General features: G+C 39.7%; 1 protein-coding gene across 1 annotated transcript in view; it reads right to left on the bottom strand.

Annotated features, from left to right (window-relative positions):
• LOC139689965 (discoidin domain-containing receptor 2-like) overlaps positions 1–26,584 on the bottom strand; it is a 654,793-nt gene that overhangs the window by 18,665 nt on the left and 609,544 nt on the right. Inside the window, exon 9 of the mRNA XM_071587123.1 lies at positions 19,173–19,380. Coding sequence (XP_071443224.1) covers positions 19,173–19,380 — 208 coding nt within the window. The remainder of the gene's footprint in view (positions 1–19,172; positions 19,381–26,584) is intronic.

The following is a 26,584-nucleotide window of genomic DNA, read 5'->3' as shown; positions in this document are numbered from 1 at the left end:
CATGGTACTGTAGAATCTTTCATCAATGTTTGAGTTGATTCAATATTGAAAATATTTTTGATTAAAAATTTAATGTGTAGTAAATTTGAAGTAAAGCTTTTTATCTAGTATTTCACCTTTATGTTTTGTGAAAGCACTCAAAAATTTTGCATTTCCTCTTAAAGTTGATCCTTACGCAAGAGGACCAGCATGCGTTCCCTACGTAAGTCTTGTTAACGAAGCTGGGCCACCTGTGCAAGACGCCGGCGTTTTTGACATATTTACCATGATTATTACACGTGTACCCGTAGGAATCCGCAGTAGCGATCGCGATCACGATAGCTTTCAATGATCTATCGTAAACCTTTGTCATGCGATCGGATTTTTAAAAACATTTCCTTTGATACTTGATTCTGATTTCACAAAGCAGTGCTTTCCGATGCCATGACACTGAACGAGTGGAAAGATATATCTGCTGTTTTTCCTCGCCGTCTTAGCGAGAAAAAAAGAGACTAGCATATTTCCCATCGAAAATTATCAAATGAGGAGGAAAACAGCCTTTTGGGAAACTCAAAAGGGAGTAAAAAATAACCAACAAACGTGACTTCCGTCTGGTTGAGCCCTGGGCAGGTAGGTTTTTTTTAAATATAAAAGAGAGTTTAGCCGAGGAAATTATTTTTACGCACTCTAAACACATTGTGTTGGTACGAACCAAGCAAATGCCTGGTTTTAAGTATTCTCGAAAAAAAATCAAGGCTGGAGAACGAAAGTGGCACGGAAGTTTAGTGATTGTGCGGAAAGGGAAGAAAAAGCAAAGCAGGAGAACCAGACGAAAGAAGAGCGTTTAGGTATATTATATGCCTTTACCTCGTCACGGTGCGAGATAAAAATCAGCAATTACCATTTTAAATCGCGAGGAGACAACTGCCGTGCCAGGTACTAATTTAAACTCGTGCAAAAGTTCTCCTATAATTTATTCTTTCAGATGTTACTTCACGTGGTCCTCAAATAATTCGTCATGCGAGTAGGAATAATCGTGATCCATTGTCGTTTTGGATTCATTAGTGTGTGCAGGGTGTATTAATTTGTTTCAATAAATGCGGTTGATCGAGTGTATTCAACTGTAATACTTGAAAATATGTAACTAATTGAAACAAATTCACTATTGGGGAGTGAATTTCATTCAACCAATGTAACAAAATATACACAGCAGTTACGATTATGATGATGAACTATTTATTTTATATACTGGACTGTATCTATTATTAAGATTTAATAAGTGCCTTTTTACATCCTAATTACGTTTGGCTCAAGTTATGTTCGTGGATTTTTTTAAAAAGCTTTGATTGGTAAGAGAATATGAATAAAAAAAATAATTAAAAAAAATTAGCATTACTTACCGAGTTTACTTATGATTGTAATTTGAAGAGATATCTTGATATTCTATGAAGCATGCTAATTCAGATCACCTTTTCGTATTCATATTTGAAATGTTTTCCTCTTAGTCCATAGCTCACGTTTCGGAAGAGCTCAGTGGTAATATCTTTTTTTCTGGTTCGTTTTTTGTTTTCACCGGTCTTATATGTTTTAATTCACCTGTTTTCAGTTCCTATGATTTTGGAATCTCCATCGAATTAATCTTTCTTATCCTGACACTCCCTTGTAATTCAATCATTCGAATCAAGCGCCGTCGTGATACGGTCACAATATTTGCCACTCCCCCGAGAAACTAACTTTCAATTCGAGCAATTCCCCTTGGGTTGCTTTTTCCCTTTCTGCACTTTTTTTGTCTCGTTCCGTCATCATGGTGCGTGTTCCATGGTGCGATGGCTAGAAGGGATAAAGCCCGCCCTCCTTCGCCTCTTTCTCTCTCTCGTTCCCTCTCTTTCCCTCTCCCCACTCCCTCTTACTCCCCCGCCCTGAAAATTCTCCTCCTCTATCCCGTCTCCCGGGCCTCATGCACACCCGCAACGGTCGCCCTGCGACATGGTTCACGCACGGAAAAGCCGGGGGAAAAGGCGAGGACGAAATGACAATCACCCTTGAGATTTACGACGGTTATTAACGTAGCTTATCAATTTTTCATTACAATGACACTTGCCCTTAACAAGGGTCCGATTTAATTACTTAAGCTGTCCTCTTCCGTGAGAGATATTTTAATTGTTTAAACCTTGGATTTTTTTTGCAAAAGCCGAACCTTAAAATGCATCCAATGCTTCATTTGGAATCAGTTCTCTTTTTCCATTGTCACCTGCGAATATTTCTTTCTTAAGGTGTTTATCTCCTATGTAAGAGGAGGAGACGGAAGATCTGGGTCAAAGATATGGATATGAACAATTCATTTTCATCGCAAGATATTGGAAATCATAAATTTTGTTAGTGTTCTTGATTGAGAGAGAGAGAGACGCTGAAACCCGTAGCTTACGAGTTGCAACTAATCTTAAAATTATCAGACCGCTCTATGCATAATCCAATTTACCTATATAGATAGCTTTGGAAGAAAACATTTATTTTAGATCTTTCACAATCTCTAACGATAGCAACTGATTACAAGAATTAATTTATCTATATTTGTATTTCTGGGATCAGGTGAAGAAATGACCATGGAGAGCCTTGCGCGATTTTGGGACTTATCCATACAACCTAATACGAAGTGCTCGTTACACGTACAAGTCGATTTAATATGGAAACCTTGTGCTCTATAAATCGTTAAGTACTTCCAAAGGACTTTTCATGCGCCTTAAAGCAACAAGATTATTGCTAAAAATTTATATGATCACCTAAATTATACCCACCTGCTTCAGTGCTAAAATAAAATAATCTTACTTTGTTTTAATTAAATATACGTGGATGGCTTATTTATTTCCTCTTTTATTTTGGGTTAAGAGGAACTTTAGGATTTATTTATTTAGGAGAACTTTATAAAATTTAAATTTACATTTGTTTAAGTATCCATGCTCGATACCGAGTACTGTTGGTGATACGTTAACAGCAAGAGCAATATCATATACCCGCATAAATCTAGTAACGTGTTTGCTATAGGAACTGAAGCATTCGCGCCAGTCCCTGGAGAGGGAGCGAGTTCATCGGAAAACTTAATAAATATTCTCAACTTTCGTGTATGCATGTTTTGGAAATTTTTTGGAGGATTTTTGTGTGAAATGTGTTGGGGGAAAAAGATAGTTGCTCCGAAAAATAACCAGGAGCAAATAGAAGATATGCATAACGCTCCTTTTTTTAGTGACGTAGTGTGCTTCACTTTCCGTACTTGGTGCCAGATTTTAATTTTAAATTTGATAATTATAAAATCCGAAAATATCTTACAAAACTCAGAGCCGTGTCGGAAGAAACAAATAAAGCAGTGAATTTATGTTAATGTGTATTTCTGGAGCAATGCTCTTTTGCTTATTATTGTAAAAATAAGTAAAAAAGTATAAGCACACATTTCTCCTATAGGTGCTTAAAATGGCAAATATTCTATGCCATTGCTTATCTAATTCGTACAATTTCTTATTTTTTTAAAAATTATCTCCAGAGATATACCCGATTCAGTACAATTTTTAACCTATCATTCAATCAATAATACATTTCGTGATCTAAAATTTCCTGAAGTGGTGGTATAGCAGAAGGCAATTTTATCTAAGTTGGAGGAAATCAGTAAACGCCATCTTAAGGTTTGAGCGGATTAATTTTTATTCAAAAGGGCTATAAAATACATGTTATCATTCAGCGCGAGCAAATGATAGAGTGAATCGTGGCAATAGCCGTCGCCTTATGTTATTCATGCTTTCAAGGCCTGATATAGTGTTGATATATGGTTTTTCTTGTAATTTTGGTCATTATTTGTGAGAAGGAAATGTAATTCACTTGTATTGACAATTTTATGTACAAAATATCTTCGACGAATGATAATTGTTCAGGTAACGCCGATTTAATTCTTTGGGGAGTTATTTAATTTTTTAATGCCGACCTTCATGAGTAACTAACAGGTACTTCATGATTCATGATAAGTGTTTTAGTTCCCCTACGCAGTGTTAGGAAACGCCTAGAAATGCTTTGTTTCCTGTGATTCATCCCACACCGTCCTCTACACAAAGATTGTCTTGAGCATTGGATTTCCCAGTCCTTATTTCCTCTTCCCATGTCATTCCACAAGCAAAATTCTCTCCTTCGCCTGGACTGCACTCCATTTACTTCAATTTTTCTGTTAAATGATCGCGGTCATGTCTGTTAAGGAGAGGAGTTACCGTATATTACTTGTCCGGATTTCGATGCGCAGCAAGTATATTTGGATACATTGAATAAAAAGATACTCAAATAACTACATAATTTTCAAGGAGTACCTGCTATATTTGACTAAAATTGTCAATAAGATAAATGAATCGTCATGGAATCCAGGAGAAACTAATATGAGAGGCTGCAACCTCCTAAACTCATGTGAGAGTAATGAGGGTTGGGCCTATGTATGACAGTAATGGAATTGTTTCGGGTTATCGGTGGATTATATTACCCAGATAAAATAAGATAAATAGAATCTATAGGGACTAGTCATCACAAATTTGAAATTGACCATCCTCTGCGATGACGAAACTTTGCCGATTTGGCCTCGATGAATCAATTAATTGATACAAAAAAATATGGAAACCGGCAATGACGCTATGACATCAGCATTTCCTTGGGACGACAATTTTCAGGTCTGGCTGAATGACCTCTCAGCACTGATTGTTTTAAATAATCGATTTTCTCTGGGTCCATTTGCTGCTATCCCAAAAAAGAACCAAGTTAGACACCTCTAACGTTCATATCAAAAGACCTGTCATCTGCGGTTCATTTTGTGCGGCCTTAACAATTTAGCCACCGTTACATGACCCCCGATCGAAGTGTAGAGCGTAAATTTAGATCACCCGATGAAGTTCAAAGGAACGAGACATAGATTTGGTGAGATAAATGTATTTGTTAGCGCTGAGTGACTGGTAATATTTCTATCTCAAAGATTTTCAGATACTGACATAACTCGCAGCATTAATTAAAATGCAATCTTTCTAAAATGATGAATGCGAATCGAGCGAGAGAGATATGGTGCTTTGGAAAGCGTGCAAATTGGGCGTCGATATCGGTATGCGATAGAGTGGTAACCGTGGGTACTATTGTAATTGCTCAGGAAGCGTAATGAAACCACCGATTTGATGCTCCAGGGAACTATTTTAAAATACTGCCTTTTGAAGATGTAAAAGAAGGATACCTTTTTTAATCTCAAAGGTTTCCAGATATTGGCAGAACTCGTAGCATTAATTAAAATGCGATCTTTCGAAAATGATGAATAGGAGTCGAACAGGAGATATGATGTTCGGGAAACCAAGCAAATTGGACATAGCGTCGATATCGGGATGTGATGGAGTGGGAATCGCTGGATTTGTAGGTTTCGTGACGAAGAGCGAGTGATCCGGGCACGGCACGAGACGCGACGTGACGAACTGAGCCTTCAGTGTTTTCTCTCATATGAAAGAATTCCTCTTCCCCGCGGCCAACGTAACCTCCGGACGTGCCGAGAAAGCGACGAAAGGAGATTTGATTTTTTTCCCTACTCTCCCTCCCCCGTAGCGGTTCCTTTTTCACGCGAGACCAGCTTTCTTCGCAGCGTCGTCATCGTCGAAAAAGGGATTTTTCTTACCCGAAAGCCTGTTCTTTCCTTGTAACCCCTCGCGACGTTGATTTTTTTGTATCTCTTCTTAATAAAAAAAGCATGGCACACCGAAAGCACGCAGAATTTAAGAATCCGGGGGCTAAAATGGAAAACAAAACGAAGCGTGCGTCTCGTAATTTTTTCAGACACAGGAAGTTGATGTCGTATCGCATCCTTCGGGATGCAAAAAAATCACCTGAGCCGTGATTCGTAAGGCTCTTTCATTTGATGACGCAGGAAAAGCTTTTCCACTAAGTTTCTTGGAATAATATTATTGTTTTTACTTTTATTTAAATACAACGAAGTGGTGAGGAGAAGGAAGAACAGCGGAATTAAGACGGATTACTACGTTTAAGAAGAAATGACGAACGGACATATTTTTGTTTTTCCAAAAGCTGGGTTACTTGGTTTTTTGAGGGAGAATCTTGAGGACGAGCGGAAAAAATGATGCTTGGTTATTGCCCAAGTTCTGAAATACCGCAGCAAGTTTTATCTAAGAATTTGAATGCACGGGGCATTTCTATTTTTCCTTTGCTCCTGGGAGAAGTGGAAACTTCTTTCTGGGTTCCCTTTGAATGAAATGAAAAATGGAATCCATTTTCGGGTCGTTTGCCTCTGCTTGCCCCCAATGGATTTTGCGGGTGAAAAGTTTATACTTTTCTATTATTTCTTTCTTTTGAAAATTACGAGGGAATGGTTCGGGGTCAAAATTTACACATCAGAAATATTGTTGTGGGCTCTTTATGATCTGCATATGTTAAACGACTTCATGGGACTTTCCACTCTTCTTGGTGTGAGGGATAAAAAATATTTAGTTAGAGCTAATATTTTTCAGTAGGTGTGTTGAGGAAGGCCGAGAAACCACGGGCAATATTATCATATTTTCAGGTAGATTAATTTATCTTTTTCATGTATAATTTCTCATCGGCGTATTTGGTGCATTTTATTGCTTGGATGATGACTTCAGACTCATAGATGACAATGTGTTGGATTAGGTTATAACTTCGAATTTACGTGAAATTTGTTGTCTCCAGTGTAACTTTATGGAATTTGCATAACATAATGAAATGGAATGAAATTGAGTTCGTGACTGCACACACTTCATTTCAAAGCACGACCTAGGTTTCGACGTTCAACGTCATCATCAGGTGATGACGTTCAACGTCGAAACCTGGACCGTGTTTTTGTTTTTATGATATTGATAGCCCTATGAATTTTCAACCATACTTCCATGAACGAAAAATGGTGTTTATAGATCTATTTTATTTAGAGGTGCATTAATGAGATAAGAATGATAAAATTTTTGTTGATTTTGCTAAATGTTTTAATTGGTAATTGTACACGGAACTAAGCCGGATATAGAGGATCAAGATGGAACCACTAGAATTAGGCTTAATTAAAAATATCGGGTTGCACCGCATCAAATTTAAATTAGTTGAAGTTGAGTAATGTGGAAAGAAATCAAAATACTAAGTAAATGTTGCAAAATTTTAAAATATGCTCACATTTTCAATTAAATTGAAAATAATTACTTGGAATTTTTAATTTTCCATCTTAAGGTGGTAATTTAAAATTAAAGGGCCCCACAGGTAACTTAAGGTTATTTGTTTTAATAAATGAGGAACTTCCATTTGCACTTTTAGCTACACGTGTGTTCCTCTTCAATACGAAATACAATAATAACTTGAATTTTATTTTTGCCGTCTATTTTTCAAGATACATAATCACGCCTCGATAGTTCAATACAATTTGAAATTAAAATACGCTATTTTCAGTTGAAGAGGCTTTTATTTAATATCTATTAATCATCAGAATTTCATATGGTTTAGTCATTTTTTGAAAATGTTTTAGAAAATAAAAATTTACATGGCGAAAGGGAACAGAATTTTAACTACCCCGAACGTCTGTGATACCATTCAAGCAAGTAACGTCTATATCGGTGTTGTTATGTAACTATCATTCATCACTGTGCAACCTTCCCAAAGTTGTGTGCTTACAGCTATGCAGCCACTCAACCAATTTCTGCCATGGAGCCATGCGGGTCTGTCTGGGGCGGGCTGGAAGGATGACGCTCGGAAATTATTGACACGATTGGGGGAAGCGATAGGCACACGGTCTCGAGCGGTCGCCTCGCGGCCCTCGTTTCAATTATCCGCCCACATGTCTCATCTTCCTCTGCCATCGAGCCGCTCGGGGACGTCGCATCTGAGCCTCGCTTCCGAGCGCGTGGGAGCGGGAGACAACGAACAGGGGCAGAAAGAAAGTCGGACGTTGGAACAACGAGCAAAGATAAGATTTACGCCGCCTCGTGAGGCGGCGTCTCCGACCTACGGAAGCCTTTTCCTCCGCCCCGCCTGCCACTCATCTTCCTCCCTCAGTATGAGAAGGATGAGGCTGGGAGGTTTGAGGATCCCAATATCTAATGGGAGATTATTATAAAAAAAAGCCGGGGGTGGGGGGGGAGCGTGAAAGGGGCAGGGATAGTGAGTGGCAGGATGAATTGTTGGCTTCCCTTTCCCTCCGTACGGTTGAAGCTTTCGGCCGTTAATCTTCTTGCTTGAAACACAGATCCGAACTATATTTATCCCCTCTCCTTCCCATCTGCTTCTTTCCTTTCGCTAATTATGATCGCGGACGGCTGCGGCCTGTGCCGCCATTTGGGCTCGCTACCCCCGGGGGTGAGGGTTTGGGAAGGGATGAGCGGGAGGGGTGGGGTAGAACTTCTTCAGAAGGGTGCGGTTTTAAGGAGGACCGTGTTAGGTATATTACAGGGAAGGCGAGGGGAGATGGGATTTGGGATGGAGTTGGGGGTAGAGGGAGATTCGAGGGCAAGGGGGAAGGAGTCGGGTGGGGGACGGTGGGGAATGAGGAGGGGAGCAGGGAAAAAGGTGAGTTTAAGTAAGCCTCAGGGTGTGATGGGGGGAGGGAGGAGGGAATAGCATGTCCCTTAAGGGACGCGGGATTTAAGGCTGGCAAGTAGAGTTTTGGGGGAGCCGAGGGCGCCAGGAAAGGATGCTGGATTACCGTGGTTGGAACGGTGAGGGGGTGTTGTTCGGAGTAGCGGTGGGGTTGGGCTCGCCGAGGGGGGCGGCCAGAGGAGGGGTAAGGAGAGGATTGGAGGTGAAATAAGGCGGATGAAGGCGAGGTGTTGGGCGCTGCCGCGGCGCGGAGGCACTGGGGTCGAGGAGCCCGGGGATAAAAAAATGCGAATGCTGTAATTTTGAAGTACCGATTTCCAGATGCTTTAATTATAGAACTTGAAGCGGAAGGTATATTTTTCTACCTCGTGCGTGTTTGCACTTGGAACGAATCAAGCTTTTGTTTCTCTAAGCAACAAAATTGTTTCATCATTAAGAATTAGGGCACCGCGTTTTCGTAAGTGCTCACGCCCACCTCTCTACGGGTATGAAGTCGTGACCTTTTGTATTAGCAACATTCACATGCTCTATGGTTATCTGACCAGTCGAGGATGTCTCCTTCGTGTAATTTACTTAGGGAGATTGGGAGATGTTTTCTTCAAATCGCTAAAATTAGATCTAAACATCTATTGCTCACGCTTCCTAGTCCAGCCTCACCTTTACGTGTCATACCCTACGGCCTCTCGTCGGTAGGACTCTGGCAGCGCGCTCACTTATGTATTCATTTTTCTTTACAAGAGGATGAATTATAGAATAATGTTATTCGACGCAGTAAACAAATACTTCCGACTCCCAAAAGAACGTACTCCTTTTGTTACCTTCATACGAGTATAATGATACTTTCAAATTTTTGAGTTAATGAGAAGTTTAATTGTATGCTCCTATATTGAGTTTCGGTATTATTAACCCATCTGTTGGCTATCGTGAGTTTATTATACGGTGAACATTTTAATTTGCACAACTTTTAATTGAAAATTTTCACTTTGAATTAACGCACGCATGAAATGTAGACTCAAAAGCAAAATTGCACGCAATGGAGAAAGCTCTTACAGATAAAAATATCAAATGAGAAAAATTGCATTAAATTTCAGGATGCATTTAATATTTCATATCTGCCTTTGCTGCTAAAGTCCAAGTCTGCCTTTGCTGCTAAAAGCTAGTATGAACGAATATTTGAATTGCTTGCCAGTAAATAGTTACTCTTCAGTGATAGGCGTTGAAATCTATTTGAAGAGCAGGACGTAGGGGACCACTGGTAGGAAGAACACACTTGGCTTTTCCTCATGAAATAGTTTTTGTGATAAATTATTTTCGTCTTTCAATTGCGTCTTCTTTCATCATGAAGGATTTCCACATGTTGCGCCTGAAACTGTGTTCTCGAGTAGGAAAACAAAATTTTGAAATGACCGTGTGAAGTTTTTTCATTTGCATGAATAGCATGTTTTGCAAACGGGGATAGCTTTAAATAAGGACGTTAGAATCCGCTTACTTTAGGTTGTAACCGTCGGTGATTTAATAACCTAATCAACCAGGAATCATCTGCGTCATGACCAATTAAGAGAGGTGATCGAGCGACGAATTCCTTCAAAGGTGGGCGAAAAGCTCTCGCTTTTCCGAAGACGTAACGCAGTACTTCGTCGTAATCTCCGAGCCGAGGGAGTGTCAGGGAGGGCGGTTGGGAGTGGAGCACTGACGGAGGCAGGATGATGCAACCATCTGAGTCTTGCGAGGGAAATGAGGTAGTGGTGGGGATTAGGAAAGGTTTACAGAGATATTTTAACCAGATAATTGACGGAACGGTTTTAAAGGGGACGATGGTTCTGCATCGATCCGCTGAGAGCGAACACTGGAAGGAGGAATTATGGAAAGAACCTTGGTATTGGGAAACTTGGAGTAATTAAATTTTTCGGACAAATTTTCCCCCGCGATAGCATTTTGAAATGCATATTTTTGGACTCGGAAAAGGAAGAATACTGATTGAATGGATATCAGAATTCCTCTGTGCATTCCGAAAAATATTTCGCATTGCGAGAAAGAAAAAAGCGACACGTTTCATTTTGAAAGGCTTTCGCAAAAAGTTCGATTATAAACTATGACTCGAGTTTTCGAAGCGGGGTCTTTTTGTGTACGTCTCTTGGGTATCTTATGGGAATTATGTGATGCTAATCATTCATATGGACTAAACTATCCCCCGTTACAATGTGAAGCGTTTCAAGAGGTGAACTATTATTTAAGGTATGCATACTTAAACGGTGTCGTGAACCTCTATCATTTTAATTTCATCCCACCATCTAAGTTTTTTGTGTTGCCCTATTATTCTCTGCTGTAGTATTCAGGTTGGACTAAAAATACGATAGTCTCAAGTTTGGAAGTTCGGCACCAGAGGCCAGGAAGCGCGTTGATGAAATTATTTTACTTAGAATGATCAGTTTATGTAAGATTTGATGAGTCTAATTTCGCTGTATTGCTGAGAAAAATCCATTTTGTCAGAATAGATGTTGAAGTCAGTTATTACCATTCGCAGAACTATCATATTGGTAACTTTTTAGATGATTCTAGCTTTAAACTTTTAGACTCACTTGTGCTCCAAAAATTGTTAATTTAAAAGGAAGTAATAATTTAAAATTTGAAATCTCTACTCATAATTTCCGCCACATTAATTCGGCAAAGGGTAATCTCGCCCAGGTTTGCTGCCCTTCTGTTCCAAGCGAATATGAAGCCTTTTGATGCCACGCTGCGCGGAGTTGAGCTCCGTTTCACGACTCGTGCGTGCTTAATGTGTCGTCGCTCTGTGATCGTTCCGCTGCAGTGACACAGTGGGTGTGTTCAGTCTTCGCGCGTGGCTCAGCGGCGTATCATGGCGATAAAATGCACCCGTGGGTGCATTAAGACGCGGCATTTGGCAAAGCGGAACAAGTTCCTTAATTAAAATACAACTTTTTGCTGCGATGGTCGGCTGTGGAGCGGTGCGGCGGCGCGAAAAACGGGTACACGGAGAAACGGATACGTGCGGCCGTTTCCTTGAACAAGGTGGCCGTTTCCATCATTTGTTAATATTCCGGTGGAATGAATTTGCAGCATTAGCAATGGATGAGTTAAGTACCTCAAGAAATGGGTTATGGCGTCGTGCCTCTGGATAATGTGGAAGCAGTTCTCGCTTGCCGTGATAAGGAACGAATAGGCCTCTTGGTACTCCATGATGTATGCTTATATAGCTCAGTCACGCTTCAATTTCGTGCACTTATATTATAGGAACATGTTATCTTATGGTCCCTCGAACGAGGTCGGAGCAGACAGCTGTTACTTGGTGGAAGAGCAATGTAATGGAATTATGCACATATCTACTATGGATGGCTTGAGAAAGGTAATTTTTCTTATGTCTGAAACAAATGGGATGTCCCATCAATCATTGGGTGCTATGGTTATAATTTCACTCAACATATTTTGAATTTCCACTCTAATCATTTCTCTCTATTCGCACCAAAATGGTCTCTATTTTTCCTACGAATACACCAGAAAAAAACCGGTATCTATGAATATTAATGGCATGTTCTCTGATTGCTATTATATTTTTGAATGTATTCGTCAACAATTCTTTTCAAGCTAACTTCGTAGAAAGCTACAGTACTTGAAAATTCTTTTGTTCTGATTTATCTGCAATGTTTAGCATGTTTGCGGTAAATTGCGGTAAAAAACTATTATTTGATCACTCTCGTGCAAAAATACTATGGATGCAGCGCTAATTTAACAAGCAAATTTTAAGCATGGAATGGTAGTGTTCAATCATTTATATTGCTCCCTCTCTCATTTTCCACCCCTTGCTTCTGCTCGATAAATATCTGTATGTGACAAAACGAAAATTTTTCACCTTGTTCAATTCGTGTGTTCATATCCGTACTTGAAAGGGCAGTCTGGTGTCAGGAGAGGGAAGATGGAATCAATGAGGAACACTGATGCGATATCTTTTAGCTAAATATAGGTATTTCTGTCACTGAAGGATGTCGTGATTTTCTATATCCCTAGGGATTTTTTTGCAATTATTGATTTGCTATACGTAAACTACTCATTTTAGATGAGCAAGGTTGAGAAAACATAATTTCAAAGTGAATTGCATTCGATTATCTCCGATTACTACATATGTTGTGTACATTATTATCTCATTACGATTCCATGCTTATACCTAAAATATTTTCAGCGTTTGGATTAGTTCGCAGGATTTTGAAACGGAAAACTCAGTTTTGAATGTTTTTACGGGAAGGTTCGTTGCGTTATTCAATTTCCGATGACTCTTCTTTACCTTGCCAAATATCTATCGTTGCAAGAGCGCCTAAAATTTAGTTTCTATCGAAAAAAACTGATTTTATTACAGTTTATCGTGGCAGTAATAGCAATGATTATTATTCCATGGTAAATATTAATAGTTCTAATAATTTTCGTGTCAAGCTGACAAGTATTATCAGCTCAAATAATATTTATACAAAACGTCAAAGATCGCCTCGAAGTGTGGTGGTTTATTTATCTAGCCTGAATTCGTGAGTTTATTTTCATTTTAAAATCTTTAACCGTTTATTGGATTGTCTTAACTAGTGTGGTTAGTCATGCAAAAAAGCGCTTAATACTGCCAAATGCCTTGATTTTTGGAATAAATTAAAATAGGAATATTATGGAATATTTTATCAGGTACTAGTGGCTAACTTTTCGTGTAGTGCACTCTACATATTTAGGTTTACGAGTATTCACAATCACCTTTCTTCATTTCTGTACCTTTTCTCCTTTCTCCCACTATTTCCCCTGCTTTTTTTAGTCGTTATCTGTCGACGGCTGTATTCTCACTTCTCCGTATCCTTTCCGCAGACCTCCCCTCTAGCGTCTCTCCCTTATGTTTTTCCTTCATCTCCCATTTCCCCCTTTCTCGTGAAGCCATTCCAGTCCGACCTCTCCGCGCCGTGGAGTAAATCCGTTCCCCCTTCCCAGGTCACCGTCATATTTCTCCTTTTTCTCAGACCTCTCGGTTCCAAATCACTCTCAATGCAATAATTCCATTTAACCGCCGTCATGAGCCTGAGTTTTTCTCCCTCCCTTTTTACGTTCAAAAACCTCCCTTTAAAAATATTTCTGCGCTCCCCTCCCAAACTTTCCTTGGCTCTCAGTTTTCTCTTCGATCTAGCTACGAAAAAAGTCTCCCCCCTTTTTTTCTTTGGTCTGAAAAAAGCCCTCTTTTAATTATGACCCCTTCGCAATTCACTGAAAGTTGCAAGCCTCTCCCATCCCCCACATTTCTCCCTCGTATCCTCGCCACTCCCCACACCCTTTTTTTACCGATTTCCCCTCCGCTCTCATGAGCGGGACCCCTGGCTCTCCATCCAACCCATTCCACCCCCTCGGCCCGCTCATTTTCCTTCCTCTTTTCTTTAGTTTTCGTCCAAGTTCCTTTCCTCCACTCGCCAACCGGCAACAAAACCGCCCCTCTTATTCCACGGTCCATTTGCTCAGGAACATGTTCCGTAAGCGAAATTTGCTGCGATACTTTTAACCTTGCCTTCACTTCCAGGGTTATGTATTTTTTTAACGAACTCGAGGGAACAAACTCTTTTCATATTTTTTTACGCTTCTATGTTGGCAGTATATATTCTTTCGCGACCTCGAACCTCGAAATATGTGCTTATTCCTTTCCTTTAGCTACACTTCAATCTGTATAACTCACTCAAATATGTCTCCTTTCCAATCCATGAATCGTACGTTGACGGAATCGTACCTAGCGGATAATAATTCTTTTTACGAGATTCCTTGCCGTTGTGTTAACATGGCCTATATTTCCTATTTATCATATTCCCCAAATAGACCAGAGCAGAGATTCTCAAAGGACATGCCTGTTGTAAAAACCTAATAGTGATACTTAAATATGAACGCTTCATAGCATAAAGTTTGGTATAGTAATTGTGGCAAAATGGTTGAATTTAAAATACCCTGAGAAATGCACGAAGAATTGTTTCATTTTTATTACTGATAATCTGTACAGTAAGCGGTCTGTAGAAATTGTGTATATTAATTGTGTAAAATATGTCATTTTTTCTTTGTCTCACTAGATTTCTTCCTTTTACACCATCAACCGTATTAATACTTATCAAGGAAAAGATTTTAGTTTTTTAAAAGTTACTCTCTGCTACATTTGCAATCTATTGAAACACGCAGAGAACTGGAAAACAGCTTTAAGCCAAACAAGTCATAAATTATCATTCGTGGGCTAGATGCGGTGGGGAAGCAAGAGAACTGAAATGCTGCTAGTTACACTGATTAATAGTTAAGAAATGGAATTTTCAATGCTCTATATATCTCTCTCTCCTTAGGAAGATTTACCCCCAGTTCGCTCCTTGGTCTAAACCATTAAACATCGATACTAACCTCTCTAGCTTCCCTGCCAATCGTCTCCGCATCCTTCATATCTTTTCATTTCTCAACTCCATTTCTCCTTCCCCGTCGACACTCACCCCTCCTAGCTCAAGACCCGACATCAGTTGGAATGCGTATTCCGAGGAAATAAAAAGTCCACATTTCGGTTCGTTTGTTATCGAGAAGTAAGGGAAAGAATCCCGATTTCTCCTCGACGGGAGACTGGAGGGTGAGGGAAGACGACTAGGGCGGGAATAAAGAGCAGCAGTGGGGAGGAAGAGTGAGAGGGGCGCGGAACGTTCTGCCGACGGCCATCAGTCAAGTCACGGGCTGACGGAAGGATAGGTAAACGGGGAGTGGAGGGGGGTTCTAGATGTGGGGGAGGAGGCGGATGCACCCCAGTCACCACCAGCCCGAGGAGGGCTCAAAGGGAAGAAAGGAAATGGGGGGTAGCCAGACGCAAAAATACATAATATTAGTCAAACGCCTGAGAGATGGATGAGTACGAGATCCTTGGGAAGTAATCCATAGTATTCCTTCCCCCTTTTAATTGAAGAGATTAATCAAAGCAGTTTCCATTTCCCCATCCTCCACGTCTCCCCTCTCCTCGGCCAATCCTTCCTGCTGTCTAAAAGCTCCTCTTCTCTTCTCCATCCGATTCCCCTTAATGTTCCACTGCGATTCCTACTTCCCTATTTTTCCAAATTCTTATATTTTTTCCATCTTTTATATTCCCCTCCCGTTCAGCCTATCCACAAGTTCCCTCCTGCACATCCTCCGCTTCGGCCCTCACTCCTCCCTGCCCTCCGCCCGCCCAGCTCGTATCCTCTCTCACTTAGTTTGCAAAAGCAGCCGACGGAAGGGAAGGGGGGGATGGGATTGGAGAGGAAAGGGAGATGAGGGGGGTGGGGTGAGACTGCCCTCCCTCTCGCGCGCGCTACCTAAAAACCCTTCCCCTCTCCCTACCCACCCTCGCTCCCTTATCCCACCCTTCTCCAAACCCTCTCTCTCTCTTTCTCTCTCGAATATTAAATCAGATAAAAAGCTTGTTGCTTGACGGGACAGCACTAACGAAAATTAAAATGGTGTGCAATATTCGCCTCTCGTCCTGTGTATTTTTTTACGCCTCCCCTCCCTACTCTCATTTCTTCCATCCTCATTGCCTTCCCTCTCCTCCCCTCGTTGCCTCTTCATCCTCCTCCCCGTCCACTTCTTTCTTCCTCCGTAAAACTCATTCCCGCTTTTACGTCTCCTCACTCGTTCGCCCTCCCCTCGCCAATTAACTCGAGTACCCCCTTCCCTCCCCCGCAATCTATTTCTTTCCTCCTCAGCGTTTTATTTCGGTAAATGGCACGTCATAACATTTGCTCTCTTCGTTTGAATTTCCTCCTTCATATTTTGGAGTAATAATATTGACGTTTTTTTCTTCGAGTGTCTTTCCGCCCCCTTTTTCTTCACACTTAAATGTTTCGTTTTCTCGCCCCTTCCCCATCTAAATCAGTTCATACCGCTCTGTCAACTTTCTGTTGATCGTTTCTTCTCTTTCTTGCCATCGCAAACTCTGCAGTATGCTAATATCATTTGCCATTACCCCAGTATTCTGATTGTTAATGTGGGTTAAATAATAGAAGAAAGCGATTTTTATTAGCTGGCGCGAATGACTTATGAGCTGATTCATTTCGTATTTGGGTGGCGAATTTTTTTAGTATTTGGAATGTGACGTGCTCGTAAACTTTCATTCCATTCCCTTCCACTTACGCACTGCGCACGAATGGCTCCGCGTTTCACTGACAGAGTAAGTTGGCTGAAAAAACGTACCTATCAAACGCATCCTGAGCCAACGTTCATGTAGTGTCATCGGCCTATTACTTAAACCAAATTGATGTTAATTATTACCCGTCGACGTGCCTTGTCCCATTTTCCCTTCCTACTCTCTTTATCGCATGGTATCTTTATCTCCCTATCATTCCATCTTTCCCCAGAACCTCCGCTCCGCCTCCACCTCTTTCCAAAAAAGGATGTAACGGGGAGAAGATTGAGAAGGGAAAAGTTAATGATAGCGTGGAAGGTTCTCTTGGGACCGGCAAGGTTTGAAGGGTAGGGGAGGGAGGGGCGCGAGGAAGGTGGAAGGAAGGAAGGAAGTAGGGTGGGGTGGAGGAAAGCGGGTGTCGAGAGAGCCGCGGAGGTGGTTTTTAGGGGGAGTGAAGGATGTCGAGTCGCTCTTTCACCAGTTTTTCATACACTGCTGTGGAAACGGAATCGCGTTTTTTTTCTTTTCGGCTTTCCCCCCTTCACAATTCTCCTCCCCTGCCGTGTTTAAATCAGTTTTTACCCACCGCGAAGCCTTTGTAGCTAAGGAACAAACGAGACGAGGATAACGCACCATTTTATCCGGATCCTGAGATTGCGAACGATCATGGCTTAAATTTCATTTTTTTTCTTTTATTTTTTTAAAACATTGAGATCACACATGAAAACTAATCATTTGATAAGTTCTTGCATTTGTAAGTGATGGAGTTGGCTGGTATACGCTTCCGTCACTCATGAAATGAATTATTTGAATGATATTTCATACTCTGTTTGCCGTTAGAGATTATTTCAAACGATTAAAATAATATGGATTCGGCTAGTCTTTTGGGTTAAATCCACGATGAACAATCAGCTTTCCTATTGCACCCTTTGCTCTGAACTGAGAGAAAATAGCACCCGATCAAACCTATATCAAGCGCAATGAAATTAGGTACTCCTCATCGCACCATCCATAAAATAGGAACAATAATCTTTTATATCATTTTGTTTTCCCTTGCTTTCGCTGAACCGGCTGAATTTGTCCCCAGTTGTGGGAGCGCTACCCTGCACACTTTTGTTTCAATACTATAATTTAGAGAAAAAAATACGTGATTTACCGGTAACGGGTGTGCGAGTTTAATCATTCATTTCTGATCCTGCAAATTTCCAAAACTGTAATTTTTAATGCAAAGGCTAATCGTAAAAGATAATTAACAGTCTATGGAGCCTTGCTGTATGAGCTGCTTGATGAAAATTGGTGAAGTTATAAACTTAAACCTCTCTTTCACATACGATCCTTCTTAAAGCAGCACTACAAAATATTACGTTTAAATCTCTCTCTAATCATTCCTGAAAGAAATCGTAAAACTTAATAATCTCATTTTTCTACTCATAATTTTCTCGATGGAAGCATTTCCCCTGGAAACAGTTTTAGTGGTAATGTATGAAACTCTATTCAAGTGACGACGACCTAAGTATATATATAGCTCGATAAATTAAAAATTTGGTGATTGAAGGAGTCACGTCGCCACCAATAGTGTCTGATAATTAGATTCGACACACCTTGCAATATGTATATAAATGCTATAATCACTCCCTAATATCTGGAATATTGGGTTATTGTTTCGAATAAGCTTTAAATGAATCTAGGATTACATCACTTTGAATTTTAATGACATCACTATTTTTATATTTTACATTAGAATTGTTGGAAGGTATGTTTTTTGTGAAAGAACTAACGGGTAAAATAATCTTCGAAAGGTTCTTTTGGGTAACAACGAACTATCTAAATGGAACCTTATGCTTTATTAATCTTAGATATGGTGTGTTGATCTTTCTACTAAATACGTTTTACTTTTTAAATCAATGGGTACAAGAATTATTATTGAAATATTTAAATTTGTAAAGTCTTCCATCAAGTGTCATTTAATTGTTTACCCTAGAAGAAAGAGCCTTATGGTATATTACCTATTGATGTTTCATCATCAGTAAGTTGACGTCAACACTTCCCCATCTCTAGTTAGAGTTAGCTATGAGTGAAAATAGGGTTAGATTGGATTCTTCAGATGAAATAGTGACGGATGACGTGCGTTGAACAATTCGGGTCAAAATAATAGTAAATTTTTATATGAAAATGTGTTATATTACATTAATGAGTGTTTAAGTTTTCAGCTGCTTGATCGTAATATTTTCCTTTTGTTAGGATATGGCTTGCTTTCAAAATAATTTCTGCGTTATAAGTTCATTTCAAAAGATGAGCGTTCCTCCCACTACTAATTAGTTGAAAAAATCTAATTTCCACCCCACGTTTGCTTTTTAGGGTCTCATCATATCATCTATGGAGATTATTAAGGATTACCTTATTTTTTATTACCGGGATGTCGTCTTTGGAGTCATTCTGTTCAAAAACTCACCAGAATCGAAGTACACCTCGCTTATCATGATCCAGCGGGCGGCGAAATGCAGTTGGAGCTTCACGAATCTGCCAATTCTGTGACGCAAGTTGATGGAAACATTCCGGGCGTTCTCAAGTACAGTGTCGGGCATGTATGAGAAGGATAGTGGGCGGCCGTTGAAGAATTTTCCACCAATGCTGAAGAAAACTCGTGCTTTGGAGAATACCTGATTGAGGAGAAGAAGAGGCAATAAAACATCATGGAGGCTACTCTTGGTAATGTACATTTTAAGATACTTTTAATGTGAAAGAAAGTGGAGAATTTAATGGAAATATTATTATCATGACTCTCAATAATAACTGGTTCATGTTTTTGAATCGTAAACAGCTGGAGATGGCATTCTTCAGATAATTCTCTTTTGAATGAAATTAGCCACTAAATATACTCGTATTATCCCATCCATGTATCACAAGACTACCGTTACCAAACACTATTCCATGATAAATTTCTACTCAAGTTTATTTACTGAAGTTTATGTATTGAAATAAATCGCACAAGGATTAATACTCATGCATCTCAACCTATTTTAATTTTCCAAGAAATTACGGGGAATGCTGAGACCGTAACTTTTAACGGACTCATCTGCTAAAGTGTGCATTACAATGCAACAATTTCAGATTGTAAAAAATCATTCGCCTTGACCGGGATTCGAACCCGGATCGCTCGATGTCTGGCCGAGTGCTTTAGTCAGTTAAGCTACCGAGGTATCGTACACCTTTTACACTGCGAACATTTTATTTATTTTAATTTTGCACTGAATTTTACTTGACTAAAGGGTTTTAAAGCTGAGAGACTTCCTCATTTTACTATTTGGACGCCTATAGTGACAGAAGTGCTCCTTGTATTAAGGGAAGACACTCGTGGCTTGTAATTTTTTTTGTCTCTTCGAGGCTGAACCATCAGGTTTGATACTAGGACCATGCCCAAGGTGGAACTCGAACCCGCGCCCTATGGCTTAAATGGCGGACTATTACCCTTCTGAGTAACCCAGCCATCACGATAGACAATGTTACAAATATTGCAGCACGTAATTGTTTCTTGTGCATCCATAAATGAAGTTCTTGGTTTAAAACTGTGCATGAAAAACCTACTGGTTCAGGTTGTCACGAGGGTTCCTTAAGTTAAGAAAGTGAAATCAATTTTATTGCGACGAGAAATGAATTGACATGGCACCTACACTGATATTAAGTAGAGTATTATTCAAGGCTTAGAAAGAGCAACGCAATTTTCGTCCAGTGTTCCATATACCTATCTTAACGTAGGCATTGTTTGAAAGAGTGGTCCATTCCTTTCGAACAAGATGTAAGGTGCTTTGATTTCCATTTCCTGCTACATGAGTGGGTTTCTTACTCGAACTTTGTGTCACCGGAGGGGATACTTTTTGACGGCTCTTATGGGCCGTCCTCTCCCTCACATTATGCTCTCTCTCCCGTCGGATTTAGCTTCGCGTCAAGTTTCAGACCCTCCCTCATCCCCTTCTTTTCATTCCTCTCGCACTCGACTCCCACTAAGCACACCAGATGTTTTCGCCGCAATAGGCATTGACTCTCGTTTTGCTTCCTGGAATTTTTTGTTTTCGAAGTGTCTCACGTCCAAACTTAAGATATATTACGATTTATCATATTTTTGGGCGGAATTCTTTGTTAATAGACTAAAATTTAAGTTCGCGTTTTGCACGTATCATTCACAAAAGCACGTTGCCTACAGAAGAGAAGTATAATAGGATTGTCGGAAGTGGTCGCAATGTACTGAACGTTACAAAAGGGCCTAGCGCCAGCAAGCAGTCTAGGAGTGCTCGTATTATTGGTGGAAAAGAGATTTTAAGAAGGAAGCTAAGTATAAGTAATCCCCAGGAGCGTTCGGCTTAGGAAAACGTCCCGTGCAGAAATTAAAGCCAAGAGATGAAACGCTAAGCTGGAACTTATCTAGTAACATATACTGACGATGTCATAACTAGAAATATCTTTTACTTGAACTACAGACTTTTCACTGTTTCCCTCAACTCCTTGATCACAATGGGTCATCCCTAATTGGGTGAAGACGAAATTATCTCATGAAAAAGTAATGTTTACATTTGACAAAATTCGTGCAAATACGGTACGGTACACTGGCTACCAGTACGGATACTGACTTATACAAAAAATTAAAAAGCAACCCAGAATATCAACAATATTGATTTCTTTTGTGAAATGCTGGCGGAATTGTACCAAAATTTACCCGTCGAGTGGCGTTACCGAAAGAAGAGAATACTATGTACTTGAGGCAAGGGCACTGCGGATGCCAATACTTGCGTATCTCTTCATACGTATTAGTAATAAGAAAATTAAGTTGCGGAGTAGTAAGATATGCGATTCCTTTGAAAGCATTTTGCGCCATTGAAATGTGTTTTTTTCGTTTTAAGATTGTCGATGCCCTAGTGGGAAATCTGTGAATAACACATATAAATATATTGACCAAGTTTCGGTGATTTATGTCGCCCATCTACATGATCACTTCCATAAATATAATTCGGTTATTATAATGATGAACATACACGTCTGCCACCGTTAAAGCAATAATAAGAAAGCAAGTTTTCTCCGAAAGATAATAAAGACAAGTCAAATTTCTAGTGGACAACTTTTTTTTGAGGGAGTCCTCTTGCGGAATGTTGTCAAAACAGACATTTTTGTGTTGATGAAATATTAGTCTTCAATGAAGAAAATTTGGAGAACTTCGCTGCTTCACAGGAAGACCTTATTTCACTTGATGTTTCTCGAAAAACAAATTTGTAAGGGTTGTCCGGTAATTCTGTAACTAATAACATTCGAATAAACAGTCTAAAATTCGAATTATATAGATTTCCTGTTAAGGTGCTCCACCTCGATTATTTCAAGTCTTTTGCATTCTGTAAGGCATGAATGGCTCTGATTAGTTGTTTCTTCGAATTCATATGTTATAACGTCTCTGTACGCATAACACCATGCATGCGGAGGCAGGTTTTGAAACATGAAACTCAACATTCCGTCGGATACACTATCCAGCTGGAATCGCGTTATTAAATTTTGCTTCCTGCTTTTAAACGTTAATATGGAGCCGATCTGTTTGAAAAAGGGGATAGTGATCCCTAGGCCGAAGGCCTGATTTAACTTCTTGGAGAAAGTGTATTTCCTTCAGCGATATTTCCATTAATAATCGTGTGAATAGCTTTTACTATCCGCAATCTACCGCTCTGATAGAGCGTGTGTTATACTGTAGTCCACTTGGTGGCACCCTTTTTGGAAGTTGCTTTTTATGTCATTCCCTGATTCATCCTACCTTCTGTACCCTTCTCAACTTCGACTGCAAACTAATATCATCTCTATATATTGCAAAAATACCCAGTCGCATTATTCCCACTGTAAAACTATTGCTCCATAATAATGGTATAAATTTATCCTTGAAATAAAATTTGTCCATGCTCTTTGGATAATTTTTATGTGATCGCCATTTTCATAATATATTCTAGTGGTATACACTTGTCTTTGTAATATAATTTTGTATTATAATTTGTTGATGCTCTTTAAATGATTTTAATGAGGTCGCCATATTGATTACATGTAATAGTGGTGTCTAGTTAAAGCTGGAAGGCATTTAATACATCATGTGCGGTAGAGTTATACATGTAACCCAATGACACTGGAAGGTAATAGAAGGGTCACGGGATATAATCCACCTCGTTAACGAATTTAGGCATAATGACCATTTATCGATTGAAACCTTTACTGTCCTTTCATATGGCTTAGGTAAAAAAAGACGATTTTTAAAGTACTGCTACGTATAGTGCTCAAAGTAAAGTGAGTCAAAGCTAATGCATGTGAGGGCATAATGGAGTGTTCAATCCTATCTTTGTTACTCACTTTTAATTGTCAAAAGTGTTATACTAGGAAGTATCTCATCAATACTTCCATAATCCTACCGATATTTGTATTAAAAACCAATTTTGTAAGCAAAGAGTCGCAATCACGATTAATTATCTCTTTAATATCCTTAAGTTTAGTGTTAACCGAAAATATATATCTGATATTTTTATTTTATAGTCGCGTTTGTTTAGGAGGGTCCAACAGTTTTTAACCCGCTACGAGAGAAAATGCATGGTCGTGACGATAATGGCAGGAATTTTTGCTACTCGTGCAATATTAAAAAAATATTCGAGCAAGGCATGAGCAGAACGGAAGGAATCCCATCTTTGATGTGTTCCTTTGTTTGCTCTTGCCGCCGATACGCGTAAAAAAATGAATAGCGGAAGGGGATCACAAAAAACTCATAGACCCATTATCTTTTTTATTTTTATCTGACTCAAACCAATCGGTGGAGCACGTTCTTGTTGAGTCTACAGTAATTAGTTTCCGCAAAATACACAAAATAAAATAAAGTTACGGGACCCGAGTGCGCCTCGTCAACACTGAAAAACGCCGGCTTCTGCTGACTTTGCTGGCGAAAGAATGATTAAAAACTGTTTCGATGCGATCGGAGACTGCTAATCAAAATTAAAGCAGCCCTACGTTTTCAGCGAAGTAAGGAAAACAAAGGCTGTTTCTATTTTAGCGGACCGAAATCACTCGTATATTCAAATACTACCTGTGTAATTTGCAGAAATTACTTTTTCCGTGATTGGATGAATGCTTTTGGGTTAGGTTGAATTAGGATGCATTTCACATTCATTAAAAGTATCCATATCCTTCAAAGAAAGGGGAATAATATTCTTTTTCTGTTTCCATTATTGGAAACAAGATTATTTCGATTATGTTTGTTGAGTAAATGAGATCTGTTTAATGTTAAAATTGTATGTGTATTTTAACACTTAAACTCCTGAGGTATGAAAAGGATATAAACGACTTTCATGTTTACGTCACTGTACGAACATAAAGTAACTTGGGCAGAGTAAGCCACCTCTGCGAGTTTGAACTCTTTGCGTTCTCGCAGTTGCTCTGATGCCTTTTCCAGTCCCCTCGGCAAAATCTAGGCTTCGCATTTCTGTGTGACGATACCTCGCACATTACCTTCGCACATGCAATTTACTCTACATTCCTCCCTTTACGTAATCCCCCGCTCGCTCCATTTCCTAATTACTTTCACACTTTAACGAAATTGGATGGACGGGGTCATCAGGGAAATTATCGAAGGGCAAAAAAGGACTTCGTTCGAGGGGGCATGACCAGAGATCGAAAGGTCGCGAGAGCGGGAGTCACGAGGCCAGGCGGACGGAAGAAAGAAAGGAAGGATATGGGAGAGGTCACAGTGCAGATGGAGCGAGGAACGACGGGAGGGTGGGGAGTGAGGAAAGAGCTCGTTAACCCACTGTTGCAGCGGGCAGAGGCGACCGGTTTGATTGGAGGATGTTCCGTGCCGGCTGTGACAAATAAAAGGTCGGAGCACGGGTACGGGCCATGCTGGGAGGGCACGCGGCGAGCTGGAGTCGAAGACAAACTGCCAGCGAACTGATGAACTGGGAAAGGAGGAGAGATGGCTGGGGGACTCGAGAATTTCCCCGCTTGTGCAAATCGTTAGCATTCGGAGGCGAATTGTGGGACCAGGGGAGCGTGAATGGGGTAAGAGGAGAGTGGCGTACCTGATGGGAAGGAGGGCAGTTAGGGGGAACGAAAAGAGTGGGATTGGGGGAGGAAGGGTGGAGAGCGGCTGATGGGTGGCGGTAGGAGCGGTAAAAGGGACATTATGACGAGATAAATTAATGCCCGAGGCTTTCGAATCTCGCGCCCTCCCCCTCGGTTTTTCCTTTCCTTGCCCGTCATCCTTTGCCAGAATATTGACTGTTGTGTGGTGTAAAGCTACATGAGATACCTATGTAATATAATATTTACATATTCGTTGTGGATGATATTAGTTGTCAGCTAATTCATAACCATTTCGTACCATATATTTTGGATAGTCCATGCCGGTACAACCTACGTATATTCCTGAAAGATGTCTCGGTACCACGTAAAAGTGGAATGGCTACTTTTCCTTTTGATTTTCATTTTATTTTTAATATCTTGCTTTCTTTGAAATGTTCAGAAAACAGAAATATCTGCCCAAGTTGACTGATTATTCTCTTTATTAATGTGAATGATGAGTAATAATCCGTGTGTTAACCTCCGTAGGGAGAGGTATAAGGATGAAGGTATACGGATGAAGGTATAAGGATGAAGATAAGGAGTGACTTGTTTGAAGGGAAAGTTTCCAGAAAATCTCCTCATCAATAATCCATCGCCGCATGCTCTATGTTATCTGAAGACTAACGGATTTTAATATAAATATGTATGCAAGGGAATACGATCTGGTTTCATTTCCTCTGTTGGGATCTCACGGCGTGCCTTTTCTGTTATTTCGATCAAAGATTGTGTTGGAAGATCGACTTGGAGTGTCGTATAATTTATATCTGCTACTATGTGGATATTATGTAGCGTGAAAAATTGCATTTCCTGGGTTATCTTGGAGAAATATTTTAGTTAGGCAGGGGAAACATCCCATTTGCCGAAAAATCAGATACCCAGACTTGACCTCTTAACTTGCCTTATTCTCTCCTTGATGTCCACCGAAATACTTCCATCCCATTTCATGCCACTTCCGATGTACGTGAACATTTCACTTGTTCTAACTTTTAATATTTCTATTAATACTTAAATCCGTTTGCCTGGATCTTCCTTTCATACTAGGATGTTACCTTTTTACTTTTACTTTCATATTTATTTGAAGTTTATGATCTTTTGTTTAAGGATACTTTCAGGTCTAATGGAGTCTTGGCTATAATAGTGATTTTATATGAAACGGAGTATGTTTATTTCTTTCGTGTTCAAATTAATACCCTATTTGCCTATTATTTGGGATTCTTTTATTGTATCTTCAAAGTGTATACTGAATAATACTTTAGAGAGTTTGCATCCCTATATAAATCCTTTATTTCTTTTCGCCTCTTACTTTTCTTGTCTTTCATTTGCATTGTTGTACCTTGGTTCTTGTACAAGTACAGTTGGTAGATCATAATTTTGTTTTCTCCCAACGATTTGAAAATATTGTTATACTCGATATTGCCAAAGGCTTTCTCCAAATCTACGGACGTACCATTCAAAGGCTTGTTGATATGCATAATTTTGTTTGTCAATTTACTTTGACGTTATCCTAAATACTATAATATAAAAGGAGTTATTCATTTGGGTTAGATAATTATGCTGACAAAGAAATATTAATACTCGAAATCAAAAACAATTCGTGGCATGTTATGGTAATGTTTTAGGTACCTAGGTTTCGGATGTAGACTTTATTTTGCATTCCGTTCTGAACTTTAAATTAGCGACAGCAGAGGTGAATATTTTGACGAGTTGACATTAAATCAAGAATGGAAGGGAAAATAAAAG

Source organism: Hetaerina americana, unplaced genomic scaffold, assembly GCF_022747635.1.
Source record: "Hetaerina americana unplaced genomic scaffold, ioHetAmer1.1.p SCAF_3, whole genome shotgun sequence".
NCBI lineage: Eukaryota > Metazoa > Arthropoda > Insecta > Odonata > Calopterygidae > Hetaerina > Hetaerina americana.
This window is presented reverse-complemented; position numbering and strand designations above follow the sequence as displayed.